Source organism: Sceloporus undulatus, chromosome 1 (assembly GCF_019175285.1).
Source record: "Sceloporus undulatus isolate JIND9_A2432 ecotype Alabama chromosome 1, SceUnd_v1.1, whole genome shotgun sequence".
NCBI classification, from domain to species: Eukaryota; Metazoa; Chordata; class Lepidosauria; order Squamata; family Phrynosomatidae; genus Sceloporus; species Sceloporus undulatus.
In genome coordinates this window covers 239,992,011-240,012,049 of record NC_056522.1, presented here as the reverse complement: position 1 = coordinate 240,012,049, position 20,039 = coordinate 239,992,011, and the positions used below count along the sequence as shown (strand labels likewise).

Sequence of the window (20,039 nt, the reverse complement as noted above, 5' to 3'; positions counted from 1 at the left end):
ATTATTTTATCTGCCATGAATCTAATACCAATTATCTGGATGCATGATCCAGATAATGGGAACTATCTGGAAGACATTGGACCTGCATGGCTCTCTCAAAATCCTGCAATTCCTCCCAACAAACTGGATATAACTTATCTCTTTGCACAGAGCGAACAGAAATCCAGAAGAAATCCAGAATGGGAATTTCTATTACATAGCCACTGTTGATTACCAGCACTTAAAACCTAATATAGCAACCCTGATTTTCATAGAATAATGTGATAACAAAGACTTGAAGAACTAAAAGTTCCACAGCGACCTTGATTCTGACTGATATGCTGGGGGAAATGGGAACATTATGTGTCAACTAACATTTGTTTCTAAGGATGACTCTGTACCGCTCCACATGACTCTGTACCACCAACTGAGCTCCAGACGGCCTAGTTTTATGCACACAATTGATGTGCTTTACTCAGTCAGTTCAGACATAATATACTATTTAAAACATGCCATGAGGATTTGTGTGGTTTTTTAAAAAGCAACATTTTCCAACTAATCTCTTAATTGTGAAGTCTACTGTAAAAAGCCCCTTTCTTGGCCTCTGTGTGAATTCTGGGGGATTAGAGTTTAACCCTTTCAGAAATACCTATCATGTGTTCTAGAAATGTGGACCACTACTTAGTTTTCATGTTTGGGAGACTACTGATGTACTTCCCATCAGCCTTAAATAAAATAAAATAATACAATAATTTAAAGGTAAGAGTCCAGCTAAATTTCCTTCTGTTTCATCAGACATTGGAATATAGCTTGAAAGAAAACAACTGTATCACTCAAGAGCCTTATGAAATGAGATTATCAGTATGTTTTGCAGTGGCACCTCATGTAAAAAGTCAACATCCACACCATGGAAAGTTTAACAAGAGCACTGAGAAAGTTCACAATACTCTCAGTCCTGACTACTGACCAGAGGAAAATATGAATATTCTGTGTACATTACACTATTCCTTTTTCAAGGATAAAAGTACTATTTCCCCTCTTGGGGAAGAAAGATGATATATAATACAGCGAGTGTGATAAATGACTCTCATATGCTAAATAGAAAGAAATGTTAATTTTCTGATTAAAGAGGGAGAAAGCAAAGCCGCTGAAGGAAAAAAACCTCATGCCTAGCATTAGTTCCATGTCTGGTATCTAACTGTTGTATTTCAAAACATTCTCTGACAGCTACATACTTAAAAACATCTTATTTCTCTTGTTAAAAAATTCTTTACTTTTGGGAGGAGAGGGAAACGAAATATATCAAATCATCACATGCAAAGGGAAAATGCTGAAAATGAGATTCTTTAAAATGTCAAAAGAAAGGAAAACTAAAACATTATAATAGAGATAATGTAATCTTGTTGATCAAACTGTAATTTTAAGTCTTATTTACACTAAACATAATTAGTGTTAATGGAATGCTTAATATATTATGATTATCTGAACAGTTCAACAGAACAATTTGTGTCTGTTTTCTTTGAATATTTTTTCTAGTTTTAGACATTGTTCATGCAGTACTCCAAAGCACTACAATTGTTAATTAGAATATCTTGACAACTATGTAGAGCAGATTCTGAATCTCAGATGTTATTGTCAAAGACTGTAGAATAGTGCATCCTGGATTCATTGATATAAAAATGGATCTTTCTAATTCTAGGAAAAAACATCTACATGTCTCAAATCTCTAGGAGAAGAACATTCTCTCCTTTTGTTGAGCAGTAAAGAAGATATATTTGCCATCAGTCTTGCATGAAAGCAAATCTACATGCCATTCTGATGTTGCCAATAGTAATGTGATGTGGTATCACTGGACTGTGTAACCCAACATGGGAACAAAGTCCTTCCTTTACTATGATCATTCATATCTGAGATGGAGGAATTTACATAAATCAAACATCTAACATCAGAGGTGTTTGACAGTTGTTTTAAAACAGAGCTGTGTTACCCCCCACCCCCACCCTATGCCTCACTGTGCCCTGGTCTGGGGTTTGCCACTAAATGAAAAGCTCTGCCCACCTTTATATTACGTTATCATACAGCAAGCCATTCCACTTTTGCAAAAATCATCCAAGCCACTTACTGACACTACTGCAAACAGTATGCAAAGAGATCTTGCAGGACCTTTCAGGCTAACAGTGCAAACCAGTGTGCTTCCTCGGAAAAAAATCACACATCCAACAAAAAACAAGCAGGATACATGGAAAATAATATATGTTTCAACAGCAGTATGAGAGTCAGCATGGCATAACAGTTTGAGTATTGGATTGCGATCGGGAGACCAGAGTTCAATTTCCTGCTTGGCCACAAAACCCCCTGGGTGATCTTAGGCAAGTCACATGCTCTCAGCCTCAGGTGAAGGCAATGGCAAACCTCGTCTTACCAAATCTTGCCAAGAAAACCCTGCAATAGGTTTGCCTTAGGGTTGTCATCAGTCAGAAACGAGTTGAAGACACACAACAACAACATTCTCAAGAAGCATTAACATTTGAGAGGTGTGGGAAGGGGTGAAAACAGTAGTGAAAATAAAACTACATCCCATTCATTCTATGTGAATTATTAAGAAATAATTATGGCGGAGCATTCACTCTTCAGTTGACTCAAGCGACTGGAAACTCAGGTTAAGGCACAAGAAATTGAAGCTTAGTCCATCAAAGCTCTCTGACTTTGAGTAGCTGCCCTGTGATCAGACAGATCCCAAGCCTTATGACAGTAATAAATTTACTCCACATCTACCTAGTTTCCTTTCTTTTGGCCTATAATGAATTAGTTTCTGACTATTTATCTCTGCTCTCTGTTCCAATCCATTTTTCATTCCCTGCTCATTAGAGAGAAGAAGAGATTCAGAGAAATCAGAGAGATATTGATTTGGTTCTTTCCTTTCAAAAACAGTGACCCTGCTAAAGACAGTTGTAGGAGTGAAGTCATCAACCAGTGTTAAAGCATATGGTCTCAACAGTTTATTCATTAGACAAATTAAACAACACAAGCATAACAAATTAAAACACAGAATGCCTGAACTGTTATAATTACTTGCCTGCAATACTGAGTTTGTTAATACCCAAAACTACAACAACCCGAAAAACAGTTTCAGTATTGCAGCCAGAAGCACTCTAACAAATGATTGGTTGTTGCACTCTGCACTCTAATGAAGCCTGCCACCAAGACAAAAATAATACATATTTGCAAACACTACTCTCTTTGGATAGCTTTTCAGCTCTTATCATGTTGTTATTAAGGAATTCTACAAAATTTAGCTCCTCAGCATTTTCTGCTCATACAGAGCCAACAAAAGCTCAGGAATCGTGATGGAAAAGCAAAGCGAAAGCCTTCTCCAAAATCTGCTGACGTCCACATTAATGAAAGCTGAGGATTTCTTTGCATTGTTTTAGTTAAGCTTGCACTGACTGTCACAAGACCAATTTTGCTTCTAATACAATGCCCTTTCTTGGCAGTAGCCCATCCTTCCTTTCTTTCAACATACAGTATAAGGGATGAAGTATCTAAATAGAAAAATACATGACTGCTACCCATAAAGTATTTATTTATTTGATTTATAGCTACATTTTCTCTCAATATGGGACCATTATCTTTTTATTGATTTATTTTGCAAATTTATTGCTTTATGTTTTTACTGGTCTTCATTGTTTTTATTTTGTTCATTGTATTCTAATTTTCAAAGTGAAAAGCAGCATAGAAATGTTATGAAATAAATGAATAAATATTCTTAATGAGAAAAATACACAGGTAAAAGTAGGGAATATTCATCAACACTGAGGCTCACACTGAAAATGTACCATGCAACAAAGCAAAAAGGCTAATTTTTCTTAGTCAAATCTGAGTAAACTATGACCTTGTAAGTCAAATTTTGTATCTTGGCCTCCAAACCAAAACAACACCTTCTGTTAATGCCACCATATAGTTACTTATTTATTTTATATAAAGACTATCTATATAGCCAATTGATTATGCAAACAGACAAAGTTTTTGATGGCAAACATGAACATACCTGAATAAGAGAAACGTTGAGTAGACTTAATCTGAAGAGGTAGTTCCTGTGAAAGCAAGCAAAGAAGTGTTAGGTCATTCAGAACGTTTAAAATGAGCAAACAGATATAATAGCTACACTACTTTAGAACTGGTGCCGCACTTTGCATTCTTGTGGACAGTAAACCAATCTGAGCACACGAAACACCTTCTCTGCTGCACTTTTAATGAACTCTCAAAACTCCTGGACTCTTAAATAAATATAAAATAGACACAGAAACCTAAATTTCTAGTCCATTTTAGACCTTGTCATTGCCTGTAATAAGCACTGCATTTCACTTAGTCTCCAAGCAGAGCAAAACACTGGAACAAAACAGACACACACACACACACACACACACAATCAAAACCTTACTCGGCTAAGTAAAAGGTAGAGCTGGAAATATAACTAGTTAAGTATATGCATATAACTTTTGTTTTTGTGGGCCTTCAAGTCATGGGGTTTTCTCAGCATGGTTTGTTAAGAGAGGTTTGCCATTGCCTTCCAAAAGGTTGGGAGAGGGACTTGCCCCAGGTAATCAGCTGGATTCCCATGGCTTAGTGGAGATTTGAACCCTGGTCACCCAGAGTCCTAGTCCAGGACTAAAAGCAATCCACCTTTTGGGTTCTCTAGAACATATAACTAACTATGTGCTTCTTTCCCCAGTGAGGCTTAACAAACTAATTTGCTGGTTAAAAGGCACTCACTAGTGAGTGTAGAAATAAACAAATTCCATAGTGATGTAAATTCATTGCTTCCTTTTCCCAACAAGGAAACTTGCTGATTTACAACACTCATTATTCCTGTAGTGTAATAGGTAAGAGCTTCTGTTTTGTTATTCCTTGTTGAAAGTGGTCTTCAGAGGAAGAAAACTGCAGATGAGCTGGAGTTGTAACACTCTGAAGCTAGCCAGGATTGAATTTGGGACTTCTTGCATGCATAGCATGTGCTTTAGCACTGACCTTTGCAGAGTACACATATGAATTTTAACAAAGTGAGGAGGCACTAGAGGCAGGTGATAGTGTATATGTTCAGAGGCATTCATCACCTTTTTGATTAACAATTCTTCACCCTTGAGTCACCAACTAAGGGCCTATACAGATTGGGAGAAAGGGGCAGAGAGAGGCTGCCCCTTTCTCCCCTGGATTGTGGCTGCGCCGACCAGTGTGGCTACTATGCATTGGGAGAAAGAAGCTGTGAAATGCAGCTCCTTTCTCCGCTGCTACTGAGGCGCCATAAGTGCGTTCCTCATTTGGACATGGCGCACAAACAACGTTATCATCTTGCATGCCATTTAAACGTCGGCGTGCTGAGATGGTGCCCACGGAGCACAGTAGGGCTTGGGAGCATGCAGACACTCCACTCTCTTGAAGCCCAGGCCGGCACAAAGCGCCGTTCTGTACCGGGCCGATGTTTTGTAGCCACTTGAGTACTATAGTAGAATAGTGTCCTCTAACTAGAATGAGCACACAATTTGCTATTCATTTTTTCTGATCCAAATAGGCAATCTAGGATGTTAGATAGACTGGAAGGGATGAGAAGGTGGAGGTGAAAAGAAAGAGATGCAGATCAGCGAAAAAACTAACTTTAATAGCTCATGAGATACCATGCTTTAAGACAGTCTTGGCCAACTGGGCAGTTTCCAGAAGTATTGTACTAGAAATCCATCATTCCCATGCATGTATACAGAGACCAACACATGTGGAAAGTACCAGGTTGAGGATTTAACTTAGAAGGAAGAAAACAGCATTCTTAAGGAGCCAAGAAGAAAAATGTGCCTCTAGGACAGCACCACCACCCCCAGGACCTATTTATGCCCATTGGTTACAACTGTTTCTTTCTTTCCTAGAAAGTCATTCAGGGACCAACAGCCAACGCCTTGTAAAACAGTACAAGCACCTCAACTACCACATGAAGTAGCACTGCTCTAGGGCATCAAAGTGACAGCCCACATGCCATACTCTATAAATTCCACAATTTGTTTTGAAAACCAAATGATTGGTTAATATGTAACAAATAATTTAATGGAATTCAACAACTCAAACTCTTTTACTTATTAATACTAACAACTATTAATTTATCTCCCAGTTCTTAAGATACAACATTAAAGTCCAAAGCTTTGGAAAGCAGTTGCAAAACCAAGAAGCTAAATACCCGGTGCAGTATCTGAATCAGAAAAGAAACAAAAAGAAAAAATGACAAACCCTGAAATGTGATATTCTGTACATTCCACACACCACATTCATACCTCATCTTTATGACAAACACTAACACCAGATTTTTATTTTATTTTATTTTTTGCACAGGACAGCTGCACACATATGGCCTCTCAAATCCTAGTACAGTGATTTCCAAACTTGATCCTCCTGAAGTCCCAGCCAGCTTGGCCAACAGTCCAGAATTCAGGAGCTGAAGTCCAAAACATCTGGAGGAGCAAAGTTTGGGAACCAGTATCCTAGTACAACTCTCTAGCCCTGGTGGTGCAATGGTTAAATGCCTGTACTGCAGCTCTCACTGACAAACCATAAAGTTGCGAGTTCTATACCAGCAAAAGGGCTCAAGCTCAACTCAGGCTTGCATCCTTCCGAAGTCGCTAGAATGAGGACCCAGATTGTTGGGGGCAATTAGCTTACATTTTGTAAACCGCTTAGGGGTGCTTAAGTGCACTGATACGCGGTATACAAATGTACTTGCTATTGCTCTAACTACTACACCAGGGGTTGGCAAAGGGCTGCTAAACATTGTAGGACAAAAACATTTGGAATGTCAGAGTTGCGCAACCCTAGTCTAGAGGCACATCATGCAGAAATGTTGCTGAAGTCATGTGGGTCTAAATTTGGTACACATGTGAATAGGGGACCAATTCAACATTTGGAGGGGTGTCCACAGTAGGTTTGCTTTAGGGTCGCCATAATTGAAGCCGTACAGCAGCAGCAGCAGCAGCAAGAATAACAACAGGCATTATCAGTTGGACAGGAGCACCTGCCCTGGGTCCAGGGCATGGAGGGAAGACTAAAAAGCTTCTCCACCACCCAGCACTGCAGCTCTTGCCCAAAATGATCCCCTGTGTCTTTTTAAGTCAAAGGAAAAAAATGGTATCAGGAAATGTATTAGTTGTGGAATGCCTGATAGTTAACTCTGAGATTCTCAACATATTCTACTATTGTACTATTCTACTGTAGTACTCAAGAGCTTAAAAATTTAAAAGTGTGAGCCATTTCTTTTGGTCACTGGGAGGAGGAGGAGCTAGAACACTTATTCTACAGAACTGCTAGTAGAGGAATTCTGGGACATTCCTTGCAAAAGAGGAGCCTGGTTTTCTGTGTCCACTTTGCTTGGGTAAGAGCTTAAAATTTTAAAAGTGTGAGCCATTTCTTTTGGCCACTGTGAAGAGGAGGAACTAGAAGACTCATTCCACAAAACTGCTAGTTCTTTTCACATTCATTTTTATTTTTTTATAGTCAAGGAGGGTTTGGAGTACAGAGGAGAAGGTCACCTGGGCACAGTGTTGGAGGACATCTCCTTCAATTTTACACTTTACTGTTCACTACTCCCTTAAGGGGCTTGTGGGGACTTGCTCAGAGGAAGTGAGTCAGACACTTGCCTCTGGAACTAGATAGTAGCCAGGAGCTCTGTACATAACTATAGCCCCAGTTGATTGAGTTTGCTAACAGAGTTTGGGGACAAAGGCTAGGCCCACAGTGGTTCTTTATACTGGTGTTTAGCAGGGGAAGGCTTGTTCAGTGCCTCCTTAAGACTTCTCAGTATGGACACTGGGGGCCCTGCTGCAGTTACCTGCAACACTTGAGGGATGTTTGTCTTCCTGCCTACAGATGTGGGGAACTTCACCTCTATTCTGATTTGGTCAGGCCTCACCTGGAATATTATGTCCAGTTCTGGGCACCACAATTTAAAAAGGATGTTGAGAAACTGGAGCGTGTCCAAAGGAGGGTGACCAAAATGGTGAAGGGTCTGGAAACTATGCCCTATGAGGAATGAGGGAGCTGGGGATGTTTAGCCTGGAGAAGAGAAGGTTAATGGGTGATATGATAGCCCTGTTTAAATACTTGAAGGGATGTCATATTGAGTAGGGAGCAAACTTATTTTCTGCTGCTCCAGAGACTAGGACCTGGAGCAATGGATACAGGCAAAGAGATTCCACCTCAACAATAGGAGGAACTTTCTGACAGTAAGGGCTGTTCGACAGTGGAACACACTCCCTCGGAGTGTAGTGGAGTCTCCTTCATTGGAAGTCTTTAAGCAGAGGCTGGATGGCCATCTGTCAGAGATGCTTTGATTTAGATTTCCTTCATGGCAGAGGGTTGGACAGGATGGCCCTTGCGGTCTTCTCCAACTCTATGATTATGTGATTCTATGATTCTATATAGCCTTCTAACTTTCTCTCTTTTTTCTCTCATACCACCTCTTTTCACCCCTTTCTAACTGCCAGTGAACAAAGATTTTATTGTTAAAGAAGGCATCTGAGAGCTTAGCTTTGATTTATGAGTCCAATCTCCTCCTTCCCCACCCATTTCAAGTTCTGAATTCATCACCTCCATTTAAAGCTTAACAGGATACACTGTCAAATTCTTTGAAAGTGTAGTTAAAACTACAGTATCACAGAACTGACAAGCTTGTTCACTACAGTGCATACCTAAAAGGCTCATCTCTACCTTCACCTGATTCAGACAAGCTGGAGCCCTCATAAATTTCTTCTTTCTTCAGATGCATTGTATTTTTCTTCATCTGTGCTAGTCAGTGTTATGGTTGTGGCCCAAGAACCAGTAAAGTTTGGTTTATTAATGCTCCAGTTCTACTTAGGTAATCTATGAAGCCTTCTCCACATCAGCCTTGCTCTATATGAGAGCAGTTTGCTTTGCATATTGCCTATAGAAAGAAACCATAACTACGCTGAGCAACTCTAGGATACAAAGCCAACTGGGGGTGGGTGGGTGTGTGTTCCTAATTCTAGAAATAGGCGAGAATTGTAACTATGGACAACTTGAAGTAATTCTCTTGCATAATGGTCTTGCCAACATGACTAAAAAGGCAGCAAGCAGCTAGTTGTCTTAGCTGCTTTAAAAACAGCTGTTAACTTATTTCTTTCCTCATCCTTCCCTTCTTAATATTTTAAAATTTTATTTTATTTTATTTTTTGCAATTACAACAGAATCTCCATGGCCTCACATCTGGAGAGGTAGGGCAAGGCTCCAAGTCACCCAAAGATATATGTGTGTATAAACAGAACTTCCATTCACCCAAACAAACATCTGATTATCTGCATCCTTTCAACATTTCCAAGGCATTCAGTTAAATACGTATACACTTTGGTATTGTTATCTGGCCATACATTGAACATTTTCAATTCTATTCTTTTTCTTTTTCTTTTCTTTTTTTCCCTGTGAGACACAAATGTCAGATATGGTTTCATCATCCTTGGCACTGAGCTGGAATTTTAAATCATCCATGCAACTTTACAGAAAACCATGTCTGACCACTGCAAAAAGAATACAGTTTGGATGTGTCTGTCTCTGTGTTATGTGTATGCACACTTCTGTGAGTTTGACTGTTCATAAGCTTCAGGTCCCAATTTACCCTAAAGAGTGCAACCTAAAGTTTAATGGCCCTGTATTACTAGGTTGTTGTTAAGAATGCTATTTAAATGCATTGGTTTTAGATGGAGCACTAGAAGGATTCTGAGCTTGTCCCAAGCTTCTGAAAACATTGTACATTTGACTGAATAAACAGGTATAATATTTAAGAAATATCCAAAAAATATCTTCAGTGGATGTTGGACAGAAATGGGGGTAGCAGATCTAATAAAAAATCAATCAGGACTAGCATATTAACCACAGAAAATAGGACAGCTATTTCCAAGTCAGCAGGGAGCCCACTGATATCACTACAGATCAAAACATTGTGTATGCACCTTAGTTCATTTGCAGGAAATATGAGCCAAGTTACTAACTTGGGACAAACACTGAAACACTATTGAAACAGGCCCTAGTATATAACAAGTCAAAAAACAGTCAACAACTATCTGAAATGAAAGGTTAGGTATGAGACAAAACCTTGCATTACTTGTTAATACTTGTATAAGGTATTCATATTTACAGGGAAGCTGTTGGAATTCTTAACTTTCACATTTTGAACTGAACACAAATGTTCTAAGTTTGTGGGAAATTTGTCAAAGTGTGCAAATGCCTCCCCTAGAATTCATAATAAGATATGTATGCCTGCAATAGCAGTGCTGACAAATTTCATCCGCAGAAAATCTGTGAAATATATATATATATATATATATATATATATATATATATATATATATATTGGCAGCAGGACTTTAAGAAAATATACTGTCTCTTGGCCTCTAAAAAGGCATGTGGAAGTGGATGGGCTTTATAAATGAATAACTGAATTAATGTTTAAATAATAAGCTATAATGCTAGCAGAAAATAGCAAAGACCCGAAATGATTACTGAAGACAGTCAAGGAAGCATGTTCAAAGGCAAGTTTATAATTAAACATTAAGAAAACAAACATAGGCCCTGGACAGATGGGCCCTTTAGCACGTCCTGGCAACGTGCTAGGGTTGCCCCGGGGCGCCGTTTCTAGATGCCCCACAACCCTAGGTCGTCGTCCAGACGTCACAGCTGTGCGGCGCCGTATACACTGCGCGCTGTGACGTCACTGCTGCATGCCTTCCAGATGCGCACGCGCAGTGGCAATTTCCTCCTGCCGCCGCAGGCAGTTTGCGGCGGCACAAAAAGGAGCCGCTTTTTAGCTGTCTTTTTGTTTCCTCGTAGCCGTGCCACACAATTTGGATGCTGCAGTGCGGTTACGCGGAAAAGAGAGGTGGCCACCGGTCGCCTCTTTCTGGCGGACTGTACCCCGCCATAATTACTATAGATAATTCACATAACTATGACCACAGATAACTCATATAACTTTAAAGAAGAGAATGAAGACATTGAAATACAGTGGATCCTTGTTATACGCTGGGGTTTGGTTCTAAGATCCCCCGTGTATAACAAAATCCGTGTATGCTCAAGTCCCATTAAGTATAATGACATAGCAAAATTGTGTCCCTTATCAAAAATGGAAAATCAAGGTAAATTTATACTTTTTTGGAACATTTTCAAACCGTGTATGCTTAAATCCGTGTATGCTTAAATCCGTGTATAAGAAGGGCCGACTGTAGTTCAAGATTTTTCATACCTTGACTCAGTCATAAAAAAGAATGGAGACTTCAATCAAAAAAATCAGAAGACCAAGACCTGGAAGGCAGCTATGAAGGAACTAGAAAAGATCCTCAACAGTAAGGATTTCCCATTGAATTTCCCATTTCTATGTATGGCTGTGAAAGCTGGACAGTGAAGAAAGGTAATAAGAAGAAAATCAACTCATCTGATATGTGGCGCTGGAGCAGAGTTCTGTGGATATTGTGGATTGTTTAAAAAATAAATAAAAGGAGGGGAGGGGTTGTAGAGCAAATCAAGCCCAAATTCTCCATAGAAACCAAGATGACTAAAATGACTGTCATACTTTGGACACATCATAAGAAGGCATGACTCACTAAAAAAGAGGTAGAAGGCAGTAGAAAAAGAGGAAGACTACATTCCAGATGGATGGACTCAATCAAGGAATCAGTGGCACTGACTCTGCAGGACCTGAACAGGGCTGTTGATGACAGGGTGACTTGGAGTTATCTCATTCATGGGGTCATCATAAGTCAAAGTTGACTTGAAGGCAGTTAATAATGACAAATGATTTAAGAAGATGATATAAGCCCAAAATAGAAGGGCCAAACAGGGAGGCTTCCGGCTGCTTTGGAAATGTGGCGTGCAGATGATGCACGCCCCTGAAGCAGCCACAAGCTGCTCTGAGGTTGCCTAATGTGGTCCAAAGCAACTGGATGAAGGAGCAGCAAAAAACCACTCCTGCGGACAGCTTGTTTGGGACCACAGTGGTGGCCCGCTTCAGGAGCGGGCATCTGGTCGCCACTGTCTCAGGCCAATCACAACCCGATTGCAGCTAGAGAGGCCAAAGGCTGCTCCTAGCCACCCATCTGCTTCACCCCATAGTGACATCACTCCAACAACCTACTTTACTTTTGGAATTCACAGAATTAAACAGCAGTACCTATCTTGCAGACACATTCATTGATATATGTTCTGCTCTAACTGGCTTTTAAAAAACTAAATTATTGATGTGCCTAGCATCATAAGATATCCAAAAGTATATGTCTCTTTTTATGGGAAAGCAGAAATGAAGGTGAATAATAGTGCTTAAGAACACTAGATTGTTATAGAAAATATCAAAAAATCCCAATCTATCTGGGGTTATGGTGAAAGCACAGGATGTCCTACAGCATTTGCAAAATCCACATGTTGTCATATGATATTTTTTTTAACCAAAAGTTCTAATAATCTGAGTTGTCACAGAAGAGGGTTCTCTTTTTTTCCATTTTTCTTTTTAAAAAAATACTCCCTTCAAGTCCAAGCCCAGGAATCCCACAGTAAAAATAAATATACAGTTGCTGCAGAGAGAGGTCGCCAATGAAAACCAAAACACAGGGTTGGAGGAAAGGCCACAACTTTATTTAACCAAACAGAACAGGGGTAGGGTTGGCCCCAAAGCATAAGGTCTGGATCTGACATTAATCAACCCCTGCTTAGTCAATGAACCAAATTGCTGCTTTGGGATGACATTGGGGCAATGAAAATGCCCTCTCAAGACATGCAACCGGTCGATCCCATGTTTGCAGTTAGGCCCCTAGTCACCAGGGAAATGTTGAATTGATGTGGCCTCCGCAATGGCCACATAGCATGCCCTCAGTGCTCCCGGGTCCTGAAGGACTCCCAATCCAGTGCTACACAGCCCTGGAAACTGCCCACCAGATTCAGGACCTATGCAAACACCCCTATAAAGTTGTGACCATACAGCACCCTGAACCAAGGAGGGAGGGTGGGAGAGCCGAGCAAGAATGGCGCCCAGGCAGGACACCACATGGCCTTATACTGTATAGGCCTAACAAGCAATCAGGGGCTGGGAAAAGGAGAAGGCACCTCCTACCCGGCCCCCTGAACCAATCAGCTGTGCCTGGGAGATCATGGCAGCCAATCCTCCAACGGCAGGCATGTCTAGCCCTGGCAAGGCATGCTGGGAGCCTGAGCAGGTCTACCAGGCCCCAGCAGAAGCGGCTCCCCCCCGGCAGCAACCAGGCTGGCCCCAGTAAGTCGGGGTGGCCCCATTTTTTTCACAGTGAATATGAAGCAATGTGGTCTCCATCCCCTCAAGATCTATATACTGGATGAGCAGTTCCAGGTTAACCAAACATCAAATCAAACCAGCTATTTCAATAGCAGAGCATTAAAATGTGTTTCTTGTTTCATATTTCTATAGAATATGGCTTGGGTCCAGGCTATTTTCAAGGACCATTTTTCCCTGTACAAGTCCATTAAGGTTTTATGATCATCTGGAGAGGACCTCCTCTCTGTCCCACCACTTCCTCAGGCTCTTTTGGGCTTCTCAGTGACTGCTCCCAGACTTTGGAACTCCCTCCCTACAGAGGCCAGCCTTGCCCCATCCTTGCATTCCTTTGGGCAGCAGGTTAAAACACTTTTGTGCCACCAGACTTTTACAGATTGTTCAGGTTGGGCTCTTAATGCTGTATGGTGCTGGTTTCAAAGTTTTTAAAGGGCTTGCATATAGTGTTTTAATTGTATTATTTTTAATGCATTTTAAAAAATTAATTGCTTTAATATATGATTGTTTAATTGAGTATTTTATACTTTCATTTAAGTTTTGTAATATTTTTAGATTTGTATTGCTTTAAAATGTTGTTGGCCACCTTAAGTCCCACTACCAGGAGAAAGGTGAGATATAAACTTGTTTCATTTATATGCTGAAAACATCATAAGAAACGCAGAATTAGAATCAGAAAAGGGAGAAGTTAAGATAGGAGGAAGCAAGATTAACAACCCAAGATATGCAGACGACACCATAATATAAGTGGAAGCTACTGGGGAATTAGAACAGTCAATAAGGAAGGTCAAAGACGAAAGTGCAAAGGCAGGTATGATGCTGAACATAAAGAAAACAAAAATAATGACCACAGAGGAAATACACAAGTTCAATCTAGACAATGAGGAAATTGAAATGGTTAAAGAATTCCTATATCTCGGATCAAACACTGACCAGAATGGAGACTGCAATCAAGAAATAAGAAGAAGACTAGGAATGGGAAGGGCAGCCACGAAAGAACTGGAAAAGATACTGAAGAGAAAAGACATACAACTGAGCACTAAAGTCAGAATCGTTCAGGCCCCTGTACTCCCAATTACCATGTGTGGATGTGTGAGCTGGATAGTGAAGGAAGCAGATAGAAAGAAAATCAACTCATTCAAAATGTGGTTCTGGAGAAGAGTACATAGGATACCATGGTCAGCCAAGAAGACAAACAAAGAACAGGATAGATGAGGGCTTTCCTTGGAAGCAAAGATGATCAAGTTGAGACTATTATACTTTGGCCACATCATGAGAAGGCACAGATCACTAGAAAAAACAATAATGCTAGGAAAGGTAGAGCATAGAAGAAAGAGAGGAAGACCACAAACCAGATGGATACATTCAGAGGATTATGGGCAAGGGTTTGCAGGATCTGGGTAAAGCAGTGGAAGATAGGGCTCCTTGGAGATATCTCATCCACAGGGTTGCCATGAGTTGGAACTGACTCGAGGACAGCTAACAGCAAATAACAGTTGGTGATATTTTCAACAGAAATACTACACAAGGGAGAAAAGTTATGCAGCCCTTTTTTTTCTATGCTTTGTTTCTAAAACTTAAAATTGTGGCCTTAGCAACTGCATTATGTGTGCATGTCTGTTAAAAAAAAAAATCATGGTTACGATTTTTAACAACTGCTAGATTTTCTCAACTTCAAAATTCACTTTTTATTCAGGCAATGGGCTATAACTGTCATATTGCCATGCAGCTCTTTACTCTATTCTGCTGTCATGATTTGTTTGGGCTTTGAAATAATGGAGCACTACCATGGTCACTTAGCAAACAGACAGGTTGCATCTCTGCAGATGCATTTGCTAGGTTGACTTTGTCACTCTGGACTAATCTAGGCTTGAAATTTTTAGCCTGTGAAAGGCTCTGACACTGATAGACTGTAGGTTAAACACACACATAGCACTGAAATTACCTTTCTATTCTCTATCTCTCAATAGAGAAGCCCTAAGACTGTTTAATTAAGGATTTAAATGGTCACAATATATGTAATCATATAATTTACTGCACCTGTTTTTTCTTCTTTGTCTTTCATAGGAGTAGCTTTCTAACTAATTCAAGAGACCTTTGCTTAAAAAAAAATACAGATTTCAAAAGAAGGGCCTTCCTTTCCCACAAGGTCACATAACCAGAGATGAGTAGCCCCGTGATCTGACTTTTAAATCAGAGCATTTCTTTTGTCTCCCAGGAAACAGAGAAAAACCATGTTGGTTGAAAAGAAGCTGTTTGCTCTTCACCATTTTCACTGATGATTCGCAAAACTTCAGGTGCCTATCCCTCAATAATGTAAATTAAATCTAGGCATCCTCATAGTTTTTGCTTCTCTACTAATGTGTCAAGCAGGCAAGATAATTTCTCAGCTAAACTTGACTTGGCAGGGGGTAAAGGCAGACAATTACAAAATAGTACTTAATGCAACCCATTGAAACCACAGCAACTCAGCTTATTTTATCTCACGCAGGCAACCAGTGAAACTCAGCTGTTTCTTGCAAGGGCATATCTGACCAAAATAAATCCATGTTGTACACTGAAAGGAGGAAGGAAGGGGAAAGAGAGATTTAAGAGAAAAGAGGGGGTTGTCTGTTTTGAAAACAGAAGACTGGTGTTCTAATTGCATCTTCAGTCGTGGGATAATTTGGAAGTAAAGATTTAATTTTTTGCTCATTCAATTCTCACTTGCAAGTATTAAAAAAATCTCACTGATATCTTGAGATTACATGAATTTGCTGCACATTTTTGGCTGTTGTTTGATATTCGAGGGAGGGGGTGTCTGAAAAATTATACAACTTCCAATGCATCAGTGGATTTTCCACAAAAAAAGTCCTAAAAGGTTTTTTTAAAACAACAACAACAACAACAACAACAACTCATGCTGCTTGACTGTTTTCTTGACAGGCTGTATCAACAACATCAAGACACCCTTTTTCTCACTGATGTATTCTTTACATTTCTACTAGGAAGCCTAGGGGAAAATCACTATCCTACAGAAGGCCTTACTAGTCAAAATGGAAGAGCTACTTCAGGTCACAGATAGAGGCTTCCTCATTGTTCGTCATGAACTTTCCAACCCTCTTTTGGTAGTGAAAAAAATAGAGTGTGTCATACAACCCTACCTTAGTCTGACCTAAACCAGCTTGCAGTTAGGGTGACGGACATTGTCAGATTGCCAGCACAGCTGCCACATGAACAATTCCAAACATTCCCACCTTAATTTTCCATTGCACAAAGATATAATGAATTGGCCAAAGCTCTTGGCAAAGTGGCCCCACAGAGTGGAGTACACAGTGTTGCTGTTGCTGTTACTTCTAGCACTTGAAGCTACAGGCTCTAAACAACCTGATTCCAGTTAATATCAGAACAATTCTAGGACCTAAGATTACAAGAATAAACATAAATCTCTTCTCTGTAAATCTGTTTTCTACAAAAAAAAAAAAGAGGAGGAAGAAGAAGAAGAAGAAGAAGAAGAAGAAGAAGAAGAAGAAGAAGAAGAAGAAGAAGAAGACAGTGAGGATAGTAATCAGAGATCCAGAAATTTTCAGTACTCTATCTGGCCAATGCTTATTTGTATGTTCATACTCACATTAACATCATCAACAACAAAGCATCTATTGCTACAAGATCTTTCTCAGGATGTTTATTCACACAATATTCATTTCCAAGATGGAAAACAAACATACAAAGCGAATCTTGAGCCATACCTGCCATCATGCTGGTATTCTATACCTTGAACTAGTTCTTCAGTCCCTCAAAAGCCCTAACATGGGCTAATTTTCCATCATTCATACTACCACAATCTGCCAAAAAAGGTTCCATTTATCACAAACTAAAAAAATGCTTCAAGGAGGAAAGATTTTACAGTTCCTCTGAAAGCTGGGCAGTGATCCTGATAGATGGAAGCTGAATTTTTGCTGTAATACATTTTGGCTGCTCTTGCAGCTACTGCTGTGAAAGGAAGCTGGTCTTTAAAATGCTTCTCTTACATCCATCCTTCCAGCAACCTCTAGCACCACAAATGCACAACTCCCATACCTTTTCCAAGAAGTTGATCAATGTGTCTTCATGGGTCTTCAGGCCACTTTTTATTTCAGTCACTTATCTCTGTCTCCTACTGTGCTATCTAAGCGTATAGATATGCCTGCAGAACCATGCTGTGTCTCACAACTGTCCCTCTTATTAAGCATCTGAAGTTCCTGTAAAGCATCCATTCTGAATAGGTTTGCTGAAGCCACCATGTCCTTATCTGCTCTTGGCACAGGTGACGTTCCAATGAATCACAAGCACTTTAGACAAATTTTCAGGAAATGGCACCTATAAAGCTTTGCACCTCTGCCATAAATTCCTTTAGGCACTTTCCTCAGCACACCCTTGTCTGAACAAAATCAGCATGGCTCAGAAGCATTAGCATGAAAAGGAGAAGTGGGAAAAGAATCTAACTTATTATATGTTGTGTTTTATGTTGTTAGCAGAAAGGGGCGTGATTATTTATCACTAAATTTGATGCCTACTTTATCAAGCACATCCCATGCCCCCTGAAGTGTCTGAATAGTAATAGTAACATACTGTAGTTACCCTTTAGCTACCATGTACTTTCCTTATTAAAAAGCTGCCTTTTCGAACAGGCAGTACATATTGCTTCTGAAGCACTCAAAGTTGACATAAAAGTCTGCTTGGTCCCTACTGTTAACAGTGACAGGTAGTCTTGGGGGACCACCACCCCCCGAAGTGATAAACACCCCAAGAGATAAAGACTCAAAAAGATATAGTGCAGCAATACAGATTCAGGAATAAAGCATTCAATAATAACTCAATTGCCTTAAATGGAATAGTCGCAACCTATATATTTCCAGATTCACGAAACTAACAAGGCAAGCAAGTACAGAAAAAAACTGGCAAAATGGAAGAGCTGGGACTGGATATTTGGCCATTTTATAAGGAACATTTTACATGACATTGCTTACATAATTTTATGGGTAAGAAAGTAACTGATGAACAAGAAAGTATCCTGTCATAGTTCACCTAAACTACAATTTCAATGCAATCTCATTCAGAAAACATATTCTCTGCCTTAGATTCTCTCACGTGTAATCTGAAGACAACAATACCACTGGATTAATTCACAGGAATGTAGTAAGGATTACCAAAATGATATATGTCAGGCATTCTGAGCACTTGGAGTAGGAGCACTGAGTCTGATGTTGATGTGGCATCAATGCCATTTATGAGTAAATCAGAGTATACTAATTTTATAAGGAGGCTGTCTTGGTCCTGAACCAGTGTCTGTCATCTGTAATGTACTGGATGAGGGAAAACATTGAAACTCAATCCAGACAAGACAGAGGTCAATTGAAAGATAGATCAAGGAATAGCGATTCAGGATGGGGTTACACTCTCCCTGAAGATTCACAGTTTAGATGTACTCAGCTTTGAACCAGGTTTCTGCTTTTGCACATTTAAAACTTATTGTGCCGCTTCTTTGAGACATCAGATTTGGCCATGGAGGTACCTGCCTTAGTTACATCCTGTTTGGACCACTGTAGCACACTCTACTTGGGGCTGCCTTTGAAGAGTGTCTGGAAACTTTAGCTGCTCCAAAGAGCTGCAGCCAGACTGTTAAGTGAGACCATAGTATGTCCTTGTCAAAACAGCTCTACTGACTGCCAATTTGTTTCCAGACACAATTCAAAGTACTGGTTATGACCTATAAAGCCTTATATGGCTCAGGTCCAGGCTATTTGGTAGACCATGTCTCACTGTTTGAGCTGGCCCTGAGATCATCAAGACAGACTTTCTCTCATTCTCACCACCATCGCAAGCACAACTGGGGGGAACACAAGGGACAGCCTTCTGGGTTGCTGCCCCTAAACTCTGGAACTCCCTTCCTAGGGAAGCCTAAATGGCCCCCTCCTTCCTGCCCTTCAATCACCAAGCTAAAACCTTTTTCATCAGACAGACTTTTAAAACAGAAAGTTTGTAAAGAATGGGCTCACAGGTGCTATATTGTTTCAACTGAACTGTTTTTAGTCTTAGTCATTTAAAAGTGCATTTTATTCTTTTAACTTAAGGTTTGAATTGTTTTACTCCTGTGAATAATTTAATTCTATTTTATTATTCACTTGTTATATGTTTTTAATTGTACTGTTCTTTTAAATTGTGAGCTTGGGTATGCTGAGTGCACACTTGTGTATCCTGACTTATGGCAACTCTAAGGTGACCTATCATGGGGTTTTCTTGACAAAATTTGAGGTTTGCCATTGCGTTCCCCTGACAGTGAGAATATGTGACTTGCCCAAGGTCATCCAGTGGGTTTCATGGCCAAGTTGGGAATCGAACCATAGGAGTTTATCACACTCCTTACCTTCTGCCATGCTCCCGTCGCCCCAGCATCACCGATTTACGACGGGAGCCTCCTGGTGGGATCGTGGATGGCACTTTTAAAGGGGAACGCTTCCATTTTCGTCATGGAAGCATACTTGTAATTTTTACGAAAAGAGCCCTTTTTTAATAACGATTTGATCCATTATTTAAAAAGGTCCCTTTTTTAAACAATTACGAGAATGCTTCCATGGCAGCATGGGAGCATGGCAGAAGGTAAGGAGTGTGATAAACTCCATAGTTTCCAAAGTGGTAATCCAGCATTCAGACAGTTACACCACGCTGTGAGCTACCGAGTCCTTATTTTGGAGGGAAAGTGGAATAT

The 20,039-nt window shown here is 40.1% G+C and overlaps 2 protein-coding genes across 3 annotated transcripts in view; one reads left to right on the top strand and one right to left on the bottom strand.

Annotated features, from left to right (window-relative positions):
* The window catches only part of SEC22A (SEC22 homolog A, vesicle trafficking protein), a 1,054,631-nt gene that overhangs the window by 323,649 nt on the left and 710,943 nt on the right, over positions 1–20,039 (top strand). The window lies entirely within an intron of this gene.
* SEMA5B (semaphorin 5B) overlaps positions 1–20,039 on the bottom strand; it is a 558,977-nt gene that overhangs the window by 195,571 nt on the left and 343,367 nt on the right. Inside the window, 1 exon segment of the mRNA XM_042445089.1 lies at positions 4,028–4,073. Coding sequence (XP_042301023.1) covers positions 4,028–4,073 — 46 coding nt within the window.